The following is a 17014-nucleotide window of genomic DNA, read 5'->3' on the forward strand; positions in this document are numbered from 1 at the left end:
ACACTGAGAGAGGAAAGCGATGACATTCAAAATTTAAAGTTTATTTATTATTGCCATGAGTAGGCTTACATTAACACCGCAGTGAAGTTACTGTGAAAATCCCCTAGTCGCCACACTCCAGTGCCTGTTTGGGTACACTGAGGGGGAATTTAGCATGGCCAATGCACCTAACCAGCACGTCTGTGGGAGGAAACCGGAGCACCCGGAGGAAACCCATGCAGACAGAGGGAGAACGTGCAGACTCTGCACAGTCACCCAAGCCAGGAATTGAACCCAGGTCCCTGGCGCTGTGAGGCAGCAGTGCTAACCACTGTGCCATCGTGCCGCCCACAAGAGTGGGAGGAGGGTTGTCGGGCTGGAAGAGGTTACAGAGACATGGAGGGGTGAGTTTTTGCATTTTAAAATTGAGGCATGAGGTGCGCTGGGAATCATCGTTGGCCAACAATCACAGGGTGATGGCAAAGGTTAGGGAACAGCGAGAGAGTTTGAACAAACTTTCCGGAAAGGTGGAAGAGGCCAGAAGAAAGCATTAGAATAGTCACACCTGGAGGGTTGTAGCAGCAGATAAACTGAAACATAGACAGAGACAGGTGATGTTGGGGAAGTGTAAGTAGATGCTCTTGCGATGGATTGGACATGGTTTCAGGAACTCACTTTTTCACATGTAGCAAAGATACATCATCAGAGTCATAATAACTCAGTCATCGACAGTACAAATGAACAGCCACTGGCGTGGACCAGTATTAACACCAAAATGGCTTCCATCTAATCTGTAAATGTTATGATACCAACTGTATAAAAAGGAGGATAGATAGATGATGCTTACCGTGGATATTGTAAAAGGTAATGTGGTTGACATGTGAGGAAGCATAACTGATGGTCATCAATTATAAAGCAAGTGAATTGAAAAGTAGTAGTTCAAACCTCATGCTGAGATTAGATGATGCACTGTGTGTTGTATTCATAGAAAAACACAAAATAGAAGCAGGAGTAGGCCATTCGGCCCTTTGAGCCTGCTCCGTCATTCATTTTGATCATGGCTGATCATCACATTTAATATCCTGATCCTGCCTTCCCTCCCCGTATCCCTTTAGCCCCCAGAGCTATATCTAATTCCTTCCTGAAAACACACAACATTTTGGCCTCAACTACTTTCTGTGGCAGTGAATTCCACACATTCACCACCCTCTGGGTGAAGAAATTTCTCCTCACCTCAGTCTTAAAAGGTTTACCCCTTATATGACCCCTGGTTCTGAACTCTCTCACCATCGGGTACATTCTTTCTGAACCTACCCTGTCGAACCTTGTTAGGATTTTAAAAGTTTCTATGAGATCCCCTCTCACTCTTCTAAATTCCAGTGAATATAATCCTAACCGGCTTAGTCTCTCCTCATATTCATTAAGGGTATTTAAGTATCTGAGTTGTTTAAACTCCATTATCAGCTAACAAATCCTCTTTGTGCTTTGATTACTTAGGCATAATTCACCAGATGAAAGGAGATTATGAAACTGCACTGAAACTCCACAAGACACACCTCTCCATTGCTCAGGAGCTCAGCGACTATGCTGCACAGGGAAGAGCCTATGGAAATATGGGCAATGCTTATAATGCCCTCGGTATGTATGACCAAGCAGTAAAATACCACCGTCAGGAACTACAGATCTCCATGGAAGTTAACGACCGGGCCTCACAAGCATCAACCCATGGTAATCTTGCTGTCGCCTACCAGGCTCTGGGTGCCCATGATAGGGCTTTGCAGCACTACCAGAACCATCTCAACATCGCACGAGAGCTACGGGATATACAAAGTGAGGCTCGAGCACTGAGCAACCTAGGTAACTTTCACTGTTCAAGAGGGGAGTTCATTCAGGCTGTTCCATATTATGAGCAGTACCTGCGCTTGTCCCCTGACCTGCAAGATATGGAGGGTGAAGGAAAAGTGTGCCATAACCTCGGCTACGCCCATTACTGTCTGGGCAACTTCCAGGAGGCTGTGAAATATTACGAACAAGATCTAGCTCTAGCCAAGGACTTGCACGATAAACTTAGTCAGGCGAAAGCCTACTGCAACTTGGGCCTAGCATTTAAAGCCCTTGGTAACTACGCTAAGGCAGAAGAATGTCAGAAATATGTTCTATCATTAGCCCAGTCCCTAAACAACGCACAAGCCAAATTTCGAGCTTTAGGCAACCTTGGTGATATCTTCGTGTGCAAGAAAGATGTGAATGGTGCTGTTAAGTTCTACGAACAGCAGTTGGCTTTGGCTCATCAGGTGAGGGACCGGAAGCTTGAAGCCAGCGCTTATGCGGCTCTGGGCACTGCATACAGACTAATACAGAAATACGACAAAGCATTAGGATATCACACACAGGAGCTTGAGGTTTATCAGGAACTGAGTGACTTGCTGGGAGAATGTAAAGCACACGGCCGCCTTGCAGCAGTCTACATGGCCCTTGGCAAATACTCCATGGCCTTCAAATGTTACGAGGAACAGCTGGATTTGGGGCAGAAGCTCAAAAATCCCAACATTGAGGCACAGGTTTACGGCAACATGGGAATCACCAAAATGAACATGAATGTAATGGAAGATGCCATTGGCTATTTTGAACAGCAGCTGGCTACACTGCAGCAGTTGAGCGGCAATGATGCCGTTCTGGATAGAGGCCACGCATACGGAAACCTGGGAGACTGCTATGAGGCATTAGGAGATTATGAGGAAGCTGTAAAATACCATGAACAGTATCTATCAGTGGCTCAGAGTTTAAATCGGATGCAGGAGCAAGCCAGAGCCTATCGGGGACTTGGGAATGGGCATCGGTAAGTATGAAGTTGAACACAATCTGTGTCTGTACAGCAAGTTCACTGTGTGTGTTTGTGTAAATGTGTCTGTCTCTCTCCCCAGTGCATCTACATAAGTCACAACTTTTCAATCATTGCAAGGGAAGAATACTTCAGTTTTTACAGGAAGGATGTTATTAAACTGGAAAGGGTGCAAACAAGATTTACAAGGATGTTACCGGGACTGGAAGGTTTGAATTATAAGGAAAGGTCAGATAGGCTGGGATGTCTTTCCCTGGAGCGTAGGAGAGTGAGAGGTGACCTGATAGAGGTTTATAAAATAAGTTTCAGTTTATTTATTAGTCACAAGTAGGCTTACATTAACACTGCAATGAAGTTACTGTGAAAATCCACCAGTCACCACACTCCGGCGCCTGTTCGGGTACACTAAGGGAGAATTTAGCACAGCCAATGCACCTAACCAGCTCGACTTTCAGACTGTGGGAAGAAACTGGAGCACCCGGAGGAAACCCACCCAGACATGGAGAACGTGCAGACTCCGCACAGTGATCCAAGCCGGGAATCGAACCCGGGTCCCTGGCGCTGTGGGGCAGCAGTGCTAACCACTGTGCCACCTTGCCACCCAAATCATGAGGGGCATAGCCAAAGTCTTTTCCCCAGGGTGGGGGAGTCCAAAACTAGAGGGCATAGGTTTAAGGTGTGAGGGGAAAGATTTAAAAGGGACCTGAGGGACAACTTTTTCACACAGTGGGTGGTGCGCATATGGCATGAGCTTTAATTGCCCACTTAAGGGCCTCAATTGACTGCTGAGGGGCCTTGAGGGGAGGGTTGGAAGCAGGAAGGTTTGAGGATTCCCACCTGCCACCCTCCTACCTAATTAAATACCCCTCCCCCCACCACTATATTCACCATAGGGAGGGCACAAGATTTGTCCAAAGATTCACTTGTCCTGAACCAGGCAGGTAAAAATCACTCTGGTTTCCTACTTCCTACACAGTGGAGGTGTGCGAATGTTGGATGAGCAGAGAAATTAACTTGGCTGTAATATCTGTCAGGATGAATCAGACTGCGAACACTTCTTATCTGTGTTTGTGAATGAAGAACTAATTCTGGAGAGCAATTAGTAACTGTTAAAGACCTTAAAAGAATTGGCCCTTTCAAAATAAAAGGAAGAAAAGGATTGAGAGGAGTGGTAAAGGATACCCATAAAACTCGAATATTTGTTTCATAGTTATTAATAGGATTTCAGATCTCAGATACCATCATGAGGGATTAAGTTTTTCACTCAGGTACACGGTCTGTAAAACGGACGTGACAGAATGTTAAGAGAAGTTATTAATGGAGGGAAGAGCCTACAAATAAAGTCGCATCCACAATGTCCACAACTTGCCACTCACACTCTTTATTCTCTCTGTGGACAGCTATTAGCAGTCTTTTCCCCTGGTTTCTGTGGCTATGACTCATCTTTCATTCCCTCCCCCTGCAGTATAAATATCTCCCACTTTCTATGCCTTTTAGCTTTGACAAAGAGTCATCTGGACTCGAAATGTCAGCTCTTTTCTCTCCTTACAGATGCTGCCAGACCTGCTGAGATTTTCCAGCGTTTTCCCTTTTGGTCCACAACTTAAAACTGATTGTTAAGAAAATGATTGATGTTAGAAAGTGAGCTTGGCAAAAGGAGAAGAAATTAAATGGACAACGATGGATCTATGTTACTTTATGTGGTCATTTTCAATCTTTTCTTTGAGTGTAAGGTCATATGTCACCTTTGTTCCCTTCATTGGTCACTGTTCAGGTTGTACCAGAGAATTGAAAACCTTTGGAGTCCTATTTGACTCTGATTTGAAATTCTGAACCCATGTCATAATCAGCACAAAAGGTCGACCACTACCACCTCCATAGCATTGTCTGTACTTGCCCATGCTTCAGTTTATCTGCTTCTGAAACCATTGTCAATGCTGTTGTACTGGCAGACTGAGATATTCTGATGCTATTCTGGCTGGTCTCCCATCTTCCATCCTCCAGGATGCTGTGAAGGAAAGCAGCCTCATTAACAGAAGAGAAATGAGGGGGAAAGCTTTGGTTGTTAACTGGGCAGTGCAGCGGCAGTTACTCCCCGAAAACCTCCTCATGATAAACTATAGTCAGTGCATTCCCACCCATTCAAGTTAATTGAAATGTTTCAGACAGGAGCATTTAAACAATTGACATTTCTAGGGATCAGAAGCTAGGCTTGTAGTTGCAGATCCAGTGCATTTGCAACCTAATTATCCTTAAACTTCCCATGTGAGCACGAAGTTGTGTTATTCAACGAAATGTAACTGAGAGGAAGGAGGATAGAGTGGGAGTCCTGCATGCACAGCACTATTCATAATGGGAGCATTTACTGGGCAAAGTTGGTCCCAGCTGTGATGCATTATTTGAAGTGCTTGATTGCATTGCTATTTTGTAATTCTACTGAGTAATGTTTCCCACCTGGGCCCGTTTTTACTGGGAAGAGTCTGAACGGCGAAACCAACAGGAAGAAGTAAAACAATCGGGGTTGTGTTGCTGCACAGTCCAGCTGGACATAGGGTGGCACAGTGGTTAGCACTGCTGCCTCACAGCACCAGGAACCTGGGTTCGATTCCCGGCTTGGGTCACTGTCTGTGTGGAGTTTGCAAGTTCTCCCCATGGGTTTCTTTCGGGAGTTCCGGTTTCCTCCCACAGCCCAAAGATGTGTGTGTTAGGTGGATTGGCCATGCCAAATTGCCCCTTAGTATCAGGGGGACTAACTAGGGTAAATGTATGGGGTTATGGAGATAGGGTCTGGGTGGGATTGTGGTCAGTACAGATCGATGGACTGAGTGGCCTCCTTCTGCACTGCATGACTCTATGATCTATAGCTCAGAGTGTGGAGCAGGTGCAGTTAACAGGATTGTTGTAGAGTGTGATCCAGCAAATGCACTGACTTTGGCAACTAACTGTTGAAATTTATCAGTTTAAAATTTGCCGGCTCCAAGTGGAGAGGATCTCCAAGAAGATCGCGCATATCAACACCAAAATTTATCAGCCCAGAGCTTACTGTCTCTGCATGGTCAGATCCAGAGGTCCCTGGAAGATGCGTTGGGGACACCACAGAATTCCCTACGCATTGGCTACGTGGGAATTACTCAGGAAGTTTCACCTTCCATTGGGCAATTACAGTGAATCAGGAACCATCCGGAAATCTGATATAAAGTCAGAGATTTTGGATGCTTCCGACCTACTGAGCAAAGTATTTACCCAGAAAAGGTTCGAAAGATTAAAACGTGTACGAACCCTTGAGTAACTATACTACTGAACCCCCCACCCGATTGCTCGCCTGAACCTTCACTGGACCACCTGACTATCCACCTGCCCCCCCCCCCATGGAACACACGACTACCCACCTGCCCCCACCCCCACTGGAACACACGATTACCCACCTGACCCCCCCCCACTGAAACACACAACAACCCACCTGACCCCAACCCCCGCCACTCCCGGAACACACAACGACCCACCTGACACCCGACTACACCACCCACCAACAAGTACACGCATCCGAGCCCCTGATAACTTCCCCGACTACACCCTAAACCCCGACTACACCCTAAACCCCGACTACACCCTAAACCCCGACTACACCCTAAACCCCGACTACACCCTAAACCCCGACTGCACCCTAAACCCCGACTACACCCTAAACCCCGACTACACCCTAAACCCCGACTACACCCTAAACCCCGACTACACCCTAAACCCCGACTACACCCTAAACCCCGACTACACCCTAAACCCCGACTGCACCCTAAACCCCGACTACACCCTAAACCCCGACTGCACCCTAAACCCCGACTGCACCCTAAACCCCGACTGCACCCTAAACCCCGACTACACCCTAAACCCCGACTGCACCCTAAACCCCGACTACACCCTAAACCCCGACTACACCCTAAACCCCGACTACACCCTAAACCCCGACTGCACCCTAAACCCCGACTACACCCTAAACCCCGACTGCACCCTAAACCCCGACTACACCCTAAACCCCGACTGCACCCTAAACCCCGACTACACCCTAAACCCCGACTGCACCCTAAACCCCGACTGCACCCTAAACCCCGACTACACCCTAAACCCCGACTACACCCTAAACCCCGACTGCACCCTAAACCCCGACTACACCCTAAACCCCGACTGCACCCTAAACCCCGACTACACCCTAAACCCCGACTACACCCTAAACCCCGACTACACCCTAAACCCCGACTACACCCTAAACCCCGACTACACCCTAAACCCCGACTACACCCTAAACCCCGACTACACCCTAAACCCCGACTACACCCTAAACCCCGACTACACCCTAAACCCCGACTACACCCAAAACCCCGACTGCACCCAAAACCCCGACTGCACCCTAAACCCCGACTACACCCTAAACCCCGACTACACCCTAAACCCCGACTACACCCTAAACCCCGACTACACCCTAAACCCCGACTACACCCTAAACCCCGACTACACCCAAAACCCCGACTACACCCAAAACCCCGACTGCACCCTAAACCCCGACAACACCCTAAACCCCGACTACACCCTAAACCCCGACTGCACCCTAAACCCCGACTGCACCCTAAACCCCGACTACACCCTAAACCCCGACTACACCCTAAACCCCGACTACACCCTAAACCCCGACTACACCCAAAACCCCGACTGCACCCTAAACCCCGACTACACCCAAAACCCCGACTACACCCTAAACCCCGACTACACCCTAAACCCCGACTACACCCTAAACCCCGACTAAACCCTAAACCCCGACTACACCCTAAACCCCGACTACACCCAAAACCCCGACTGCACCCTAAACCCCGACTACACCCTAAACCCCGACTGCACCCTAAACCCCGACTACACCCTAAACCCCGACTACACCCTAAACCCCGACTACACCCTAAAGCCCGACTACACCCTAAACCCCGACTACACCCAAAACCCCGACTGCACCCTAAACCCCGACTACACCCAAAACCCCGACTACACCCAAAACCCCGACTGCACCCTAAACCCCGACTACACCCTAAACCCCGACTACACCCTAAACCCCGACTACACCCTAAACCCGGACTACACCCAAAACCCCGACTACACCCTAAACCCCGACTACACCCTAAACCCCGACTACACCCTAAACCCCGACTACACCCTAAACCCCGACTACACCCTAAACCCCGACTGCACCCTAAACCCCGACTACACCCAAAACCCCGACTACACCCTAAACCCCGACTACACCCAAAACCCCGACTGCACCCTAAACCCCGACTACACCCTAAACCCCGACTACACCCTAAACCCCGACTACACCCTAAACCCCGACTACACCCTAAACCCCGACTACACCCTAAACCCCGACTACACCCTAAACCCCGACTACACCCTAAACCCCGACTACACCCTAAACCTCGACTACACCCTAAACCCCGACTGCACCCTAAACCTCGACTACACCCTAAACCCCGACTACACCCTAAACCCCGACTACACCCTAAACCTCGACTACACCCTAAACCCCGACTACACCCTAAACCCCGACTACACCCTAAACCTCGACTACACCCTAAACCCCGACTGCACCCTAAACCTCGACTACACCCTAAACCCCGACTGCACCCTAAACCTCGACTACACCCTAAACCTCGACTACACCCTAAACCCCGACTGCACCCTAAACCTCGACTACACCCTAAACCCCGACTACACCCTAAACCCCGACTGCACCCTAAACCCCGACTACACCCTAAACCCCGACTGCACCCTAAACCCCGACTACATCCTAAACCCCGACTACACCCTAAACCCCGACTACACCCTAAACCCCGACTACACCCTAAACCCCGACTACACCCTAAACCCCGACTACACCCTAAACCCCGACTACACCCTAAACCCCGACTACATCCTAAACCCCGACTACACCCTAAACCCCGACTGCACCCTAAACCCCGACTGCACCCTAAACCCCGACTACACCCTAAACCCCGACTACACCCTAAACCCCGACTGCACCCTAAACCTCGACTACACCCTAAACCCCGACTACACCCTAAACCCCGACTACACCCTAAACCCCGACTACACCCTAAACCCCGACTACACCCTAAACCCCGACTACACCCTAAACCCCGACTACACCCTAAACCCCGACTACACCCTAAACCCCGACTACACCCTAAACCCCGACTACACCCTAAACCCAGACTACACCCTAAACCCCGACTACACCCTAAACCCCGACTGCACCCTAAACCCCGACTGCACCCTAAACCCCGACTACACCCTAAACCCCGACTACACCCTAAACCCCGACTACATCCTAAACCCCGACTACACCCAAAACCCCGACTACACCCTAAACCCCGACTACACCCTAAACCCCGACTACACCCTAAACCCCGACTACACCCTAAACCCCGACTGCACCCTAAACCCCGACTACACCCTAAACCCCGACTACACCCTAAACCCCGACTACACCCTAAACCCCGACTACACCCTAAACCCCGACTACACCCTAAACCCCGACTACACCCAAAACCCTGACTACACCCTAAACCCCGACTACACCCTAAACCCCGACTACACCCTAAACCCCGACTACACCCTAAACCCCGACTACACCCTAAACCCCGACTACACCCTAAACCCCGACTACACCCTAAACCCCGACTACACCCTAAACCCCGACTACATCCTAAACCCCGACTACACCCAAAACCCCGACTACACCCTAAACCCCGACTACACCCTAAACCCCGACTACACCCTAAACCCCGACTACATCCTAAACCCCGACTACACCCAAAACCCCGACTACACCCTAAACCCCGACTACACCCTAAACCCCGACTACACCCTAAACCCCGACTGCACCCTAAACCCCGACTACACCCTAAACCCCGACTACACCCTAAACCCCGACTACACCCTAAACCCCGACTACACCCTAAACCCCGACTACACCCTAAACCCCGACTACACCCTAAACCCCGACTACACCCTAAACCCCGACTGCACCCTAAACCCCGACTGCACCCTAAACCCCGACTACACCCTAAACCCCGACTACACCCTAAACCCCGACTACACCCTAAACCCCGACTACATCCTAAACCCCGACTACACCCAAAACCCCGACTACACCCTAAACCCCGACTACACCCTAAACCCCGACTACACCCTAAACCCCGACTACACCCTAAACCCCGACTGCACCCTAAACCCCGACTACACCCTAAACCCCGACTACACCCTAAACCCCGACTACACCCTAAACCCCGACTACACCCTAAACCCCGACTACACCCTAAACCCCGACTACACCCAAAACCCTGACTACACCCTAAACCCCGACTACACCCTAAACCCCGACTACACCCTAAACCCCGACTACACCCTAAACCCCGACTACACCCTAAACCCCGACTACACCCTAAACCCCGACTACACCCTAAACCCCGACTACACCCTAAACCCCGACTACATCCTAAACCCCGACTACACCCAAAACCCCGACTACACCCTAAACCCCGACTACACCCTAAACCCCGACTACACCCTAAACCCCGACTACATCCTAAACCCCGACTACACCCAAAACCCCGACTACACCCTAAACCCCGACTACACCCTAAACCCCGACTACACCCTAAACCTCGACTACACCCTAAACCCCGACTACACCCTAAACCCCGACTACACCCTAAACCCCGACTGCACCCTAAACCCCGACTGCACCCTAAACCCCGACTGCACCCTAAACCCCGACTGCACCCTAAACCCCGACTACACCCTAAACCCCGACTGCACCCTAAACCCCGACTGCACCCTAAACCCCGACTGCACCCTAAAACCCGACTGCACCCTAAACCCCGACTGCACCCTAAACCACGACTGCACCCTAAACCCCGACTACACCCTAAACCCCGACTACACCCTAAACCCCGACTACACCCTAAACCCCGACTACACCCTAAACCCCGACTACACCCTAAACCCCGACTGCACCCTAAACCCCGACTGCACCCTAAACCCCGACTGCACCCTAAACCCCGACTACACCCTAAACCCCGACTACACCCTAAACCCCGACTGCACCCTAAACCCCGACTGCACCCTAAACCCCGACTGCACCCTAAACCCCGACTACACCCTAAACCCCGACTACACCCTAAACCCCGACTGCACCCTAAACCCCGACTACACCCTAAACCCCGACTACACCCTAAACCCCGACTACACCCTAAACCCCGACTACACCCTAAAGCCCGACTACACCCTAAACCCCGACTACACCCTAAACCCCGACTACACCCTAAACCCCGACTGCACCCTAAACCCCGACTGCACCCTGAACCCCGACTGCACCCTAAACCCCGACTACACCCTAAACCCCGACTACACCCTAAACCCCGACTACACCCTAAACCCCGACTGCACCCTAAACCCCGACTACACCCTAAACCCCGACTACACCCTAAACCCCGACTACACCCTAAACCCCGACTACACCCTAAACCCCGACTACACCCTAAACCCCGACTACACCCTAAACCCCGACTACACCCTAAACCCCGACTGCACCCTAAACCCCGACTGCACCCTAAACCCCGACTGCACCCTAAACCCCGACTGCACCCTAAATGCCCGACTACACCCAAAACCCCGACTACACCCTAAACCCCGACTACACCCAAAACCCCGACTACACCCTAAACCTTCGACTGCACCCTGAACCCCCGACTGCACCCTGAACCCTAACTACACCCTGAATCCCGACTCCACCCTGAATCCCGACTCCACCCTGAACCCTGAGTACACCCTGAATCCCGACTACACCCTAAACCCCCGACCACACTTCCTATTCCCTGACTACCGTCCCAACCCCCTGACTACAACCTCACCTTGATTTACCTCTCTCCCGACCCCACAACGACTTCTCCTTCCTCCTGATTAACCGCTACTGAACCCCCATGCATGAACTCCCCTCCCAATCCCGAGACAATCCCCCAAACGCCCTGAGTGATGCCCCAGGAGTCACCTCCCTGCTTTGCCCCCAACCCATCCTGCTGTCTCATCCGCTTCCCTTGCACACCCAACGTCTCTCACTAGCTTGTCAAAGTGGCTGGAATATTCAAAACTACGGAATATGGCAACGGATGTTGTAAAAAGGGGGGGAGCAGCTTGGCTTCCCTCCATCCTCCCTACACTCCCGAGAGAGGGACTCGGGAACTTTCGCTCTTATATTTCTCAGCAGGCTAGGATTGGATGTCCGGGTGAGAAATGTGCGTCTCCGGTGCAGAGTTAGTGAATAGGAGCAGAGTGTCATTCAGACAGTGAGTGCCACTCACTCCACAGAGGATTCAGCCCAACAGGTTGAGATTTTGTACAATGTTATTCTGTGACTGACTGACCTCCCAGCAATACAGGCTGTTGCTGTGTGCGCCATGGATGCGCCGTAACAACAAAGCTGTGTGACAAGTTAGTGGAACTTACTGACTCTATAGTAGTGCAGCCCTGTGACGTGACTGATTAGCCCATAATGGTGCGGTGTTGTCACCGTGACTGAGTGGCCCATGGCGTGACTTGCCGACTGACCTCCTGAGAGTACAGTCCTGTGTCTGACTGACACCACAACAGCATTGCGTTGCTGTAGGATCAATTGACTTGACAGTCTGACAGTACAGTCCTGCCACAGTGTGACTGACTGACGCTCCGACAGCAGACACCGCGATATGAATCATTCTTTTGCACATCCTATTATTGTAAACCTGCCTATTTATTTGTATTGGTGGCATTGACGCAGTTCTGTAATTTAAGTCAGGAATTCAGAAGCTTTCAGGCGTAGTTGGTTATCGCTCTCTCTGCAGGTTAACAGTTCTATCACAGCGATCATTTAATATTGAGGAAATAATTTCCACTGTTTTATCAAAGAATGACATAGCTGCTGTACATGACGTCAGTTAATGTGCCGTGAGTTACTTGAGTCACTGCTGAGGAATTAATCTTTGCTGACTGGCATTTATAAATGATTATTAAGATATAGTGCTGAGTGAAGCAGCGCTTGAGGAAGGTATCGAGTATCCAACTGTAACTGAATAATTGTTATGAAAGTAAAAGGTCAGAATGATTCATGACCGTGCTTGCTGGTGTAGAATGATTGAATTTTATATCAAAGGCTTCGCCGTGAGCTAATCCTCAATTAAGTTCAAAGAGCAGTGATCTTCTTAGACTAAATTTACCCAACTGAAATCCGGACTAAGTTCCCTTTCATTTCTCCCAACCTGCTGATAACCTCCAGATGTGCAAAACATGCTGAGGCTGAACAGCTCCCAGACTCTCGTTCCAATTTTGGCACATTGAGTTCAGGCCATCAGCTCTGCACAGCAGTCACTGCACTGACCAGCAAGTACCCTGCTCCAACCACGCTGTAATGTGCTCTACGTATTGTAGTCAGTGTCTACCTGACCGGGCATTTTTTTGGGGGTGATGCTTGATTTACAATGGTTAGCACTGCTGCCTCACAGCACCAGGGTCCCAAGTTCAATTCCCGGCTTGGGTCATTGGCTGTGTGGAGTCTGCACGTTCTCCCCGTGTCTGCATGGGTTTCCTCCGGGTGCTCCGGTTCCCTCCCACAGTCTGAAAGACGTGCTGATTAGGTGCGTTGGCCATGCTAAATTCTCCCTCCGTGTACCCAAACCGGCGCCAGAGTGTGGCGACTAGGGGATTTTCACAGTAATTTCGTTGCAGTGTGAATGTAAGCCTATTTGTGACTAATATATTAACTTTAACTTAACTACTCGTATCCCGGTGATGCCAAGCATTAGCAAAGACGTGCCGCTGAGTGCTAGGATATAAATTAGGTGGCTGAGGGAGACACAGAGTAGAAGTTCACTTGCTTAGCAGAAAGGAAGCGCTGTTTATAGAATCATAGAATCCCTACAGTACAGAAGGAGGTCATTTGGCCCATCGAGTCTGCACCGACCACAATTCCATCCCCAGGCCCTATCCCTATAACCCCATGTATTTACCCTGCTAGTCCCCCTGACACCTAAGGGGCAATTTAGCATGGCCAATCCACCTAACCCGCACATCTTTGGACTGTGGGAGGAAACTGGAGCACGTGGAGGAAACCTACGCAGACACGGGGAGAATGTGCAAACTCCACACAGACAATGGTCCAAGATGGGAATTGAACCCGGGTCGCTGGCTCTGTGAGGCAGCAGTGCTAACCAGTGTACCACTGTGAAGCCCCGATGGAATCAATTATGGTTCAGTGCCTCTGTCTGCTGCTGTCTCAGGGCGTGTATGATGAAAATGGTGATTTTTTTAATACCTTTCGGAACTTTGTTTCTAATCAAAAAAGCCAATTCCAATTAAACCCAATCATGGTCCCCACATGAGGGACAAACAAGATCCAAGCTGACAAGGCAAGACATTGCATCCCATCTTGGGCTCGATCAAAGGAGATCCAAGCTGACAGGATGAGACATCGCACCCACTCCTGGGCTTGATTTAATGCTTCAACTTAGCCCAAAAGCCCCAGATAGCTTTGAAAAATTTCATCAGGTAAAGCCTCGGATTAATCTCATTGGCTACCTTGATCCTTTACTCTACCCGAGCTTAGGGAAACCATGACCTCAGACATCAGCATACCTCTAGTACAATGGGCTGGCCTCGTCTCCTGGGTGAACCACCTGCTTGATCATGGTTTCACTCCTGCCAATGGATGTTGAGACCATAAGAACCACCAAGGCTGGGTAGACCTACAAAGTGGCGATTGCCATCAGCAGATTTCTATCATCGCAAGATCAACTAAACCCCTCCTAGATAGCCACATGAACGGAGTGGGAATGGAGGGATACAAAAGAATGGTCTAGTTTGGACCAGGGAGCGGCACGGGCTTGGAGGGCCGAAGGGCCTGTTCCCGTGCTGTATTGTTCTTTGTTCTCCCTTCCAAACAAGAATGTAGGGACATAATGGGATCCAGCAAATGAGAAATGGAAACATAACTCAAAGAGGGAGTCCGACTCTCAAAGAAAAAAGTAGCTGTCTGTCTGTGAATTATTCACGTACATAAATGCACCCATGACTTTTCATTAAATTATACTCCTGGCTGATTTTTATCTGAATAATCAGTATTCAGCTTCAGCAATTCTGTCGAACCTGAAAAGCTATTCAGAAATTCTGAAAAACGATGCATGTTAAACAGAATGCTCACAATGCTTTCGAATGCAGTTATAATGATAGGCCATGTGATCACCTGTATGCTGCTCTTGTCTGAGTCGCTTCATTGTTACGCAATGGCTTATTGGAATAAATACGTTCCTGGAATGTGGTAGAGTTTGTCGGTGCCAAGGACATTTTAATAGACCAAGGAGGAGGCAAGCAAGAATCTCACAGGGCCCTGATGTAATGTGCCGTAAACATTTTATGATTTATTAGATGCATTTGTACATACCCCTATGATATCGAGAAAATGGTTGACCAATAGCGAGCTTTTCGTTTCACATTAAGTTTCGTATGATGGAGTCGCAAGTCACAAGAGAAAAATTGGAGTGTTTTTTCTTTGGACGCTATTTGTCTGGGGCACCGAGTACCTGATTATTAAATCTATTCAACTTTTGGAATGCAGCGATTATGGCAGCAGGAGTTTAGAGATGCTACTGATGTTATTACTGCAGAAATTCAAGAAATAACATTTCAGCGGGTTAGCAGGACATTTGGTGCGATATCTGTTTTACAGCTTCATGTTTTATGAGTTGGGAATATAGAAGGTACATTATTCGAGCTGGCTGTAGCAAAGTCAGAAGCTTATTTGCTACAAACACATAAACATTTAACAGAGGCAAACAGAAGATATTTTCTGACATTATTTTATGAATTACATGTCCCAAGTACATTTATCATTCCTCCTGTGTGTTTTTTTTTGACATCTCTCATGCACCTTTATGTATTTATGCCCATTCTCCATTGTCAAAATGTTAAAATTTGGGGCAGCATGGTGGCACAGTGGTTAGCACTGCGGCCTCACAGCGCTGGGACCCAGGTTCGATTCCGGCATCGGCTCACTGTCTGTGCGGAGTTTGCACGTTCTCCCCATGTCTGCGTGGGTTTCCTCCAGGTGCTCCGGTTTCCTCCCACACTCCACAGATGTGCAGGTTAGGTCGATTGGCCGTGCTAAATTGACCCTAGTGTCAGTGGGATTAGCAGAGTAAATGTATGGGGTTACGGGAATGGGGCTTGGGTGGGATTGTGGTCGGTGCAGACCCGATGGGCCGATTGGTCTCCTTCTGTACTGTAGGAAATCTATGATTCTATTCTATTGGAAGGGATGCTCTAAATGACAAAAACAAATTGATTGCAAAATCTTCGTATAAACTCTTTTCTAATCCCAGATGTTGTTTGCAAAGCGTTCGCTGTGCTTGAAGTAAACAGAATGTGTTTGTTTGCACAGGGCAATGGGGAACTTGCAGCAAGCACTGGTGTGCTTCGAGAAGAGATTGGTTGTGGCTCACGAACTCGGAGAATCGTCCAACAAAGCACAGGCGTATGGGGAGCTTGGCAGTTTACATAGCCAGCTCGGGAATTACGAACAGGCAATTTCTTGCCTTGAGCGCCAACTAAACATTGCCAGAGAGATGAAGAATCGGATACTGGAGAGTGACGCAGCCTGTGGTCTCGGTGGTGTTTACCAACAGATGGCAGAATATGAGACTTCACTACAATACCATCAGCTCGATTTAGAGATTGCGGAGGAAACCAATAACCCTACGTGTCAGGGTCGTGCCTATGGTAACCTGGGATTGACTTACGAATCTTTGGGAAATTATGAACGAGCTGTAATGTATCAGGAGCAACATCTGAGTATTGCTGCCCAGATGAATGACTTGGTGGCTAAAACTATTGCATACAGCAGCTTAGGAAGAACACACCATGCCTTACAGAACTACTCACAGGCAGTCATGTACTTACAGGAAGGTATGTGCTTCACTGCATTAATATACTGTGGTCTATCATGTTTCCTGTTTAACACTCCTTTACACAAGACGCTAGTAAGCTATACGGCCCAATGCAGCACCCATTGATTTTGACATTGCTGTCATTGAAGTAACAATCTCTCTTCTCTAAGCAAATAGTCCAAGT

The 17014-nt window shown here is 49.3% G+C and overlaps 1 protein-coding gene across 4 annotated transcripts in view; it reads left to right on the plus strand.

Annotated features, from left to right (window-relative positions):
- ttc28 (tetratricopeptide repeat domain 28) overlaps positions 1 to 17014 on the plus strand; it is a 764757-nt gene that overhangs the window by 573764 nt on the left and 173979 nt on the right. For all 4 annotated transcript variants that reach the window (XM_078227381.1, XM_078227383.1, XM_078227382.1 and 1 more), the window contains exons 7-8: positions 1477 to 2818; positions 16326 to 16849. In XM_078227381.1, coding sequence (XP_078083507.1) covers positions 1477 to 2818; positions 16326 to 16849 — 1866 coding nt within the window. The remainder of the gene's footprint in view (positions 1 to 1476; positions 2819 to 16325; positions 16850 to 17014) is intronic.

This window comes from Mustelus asterias, chromosome 13, assembly GCF_964213995.1.
Source record: "Mustelus asterias chromosome 13, sMusAst1.hap1.1, whole genome shotgun sequence".
Taxonomy (NCBI): domain Eukaryota; kingdom Metazoa; phylum Chordata; class Chondrichthyes; order Carcharhiniformes; family Triakidae; genus Mustelus; species Mustelus asterias.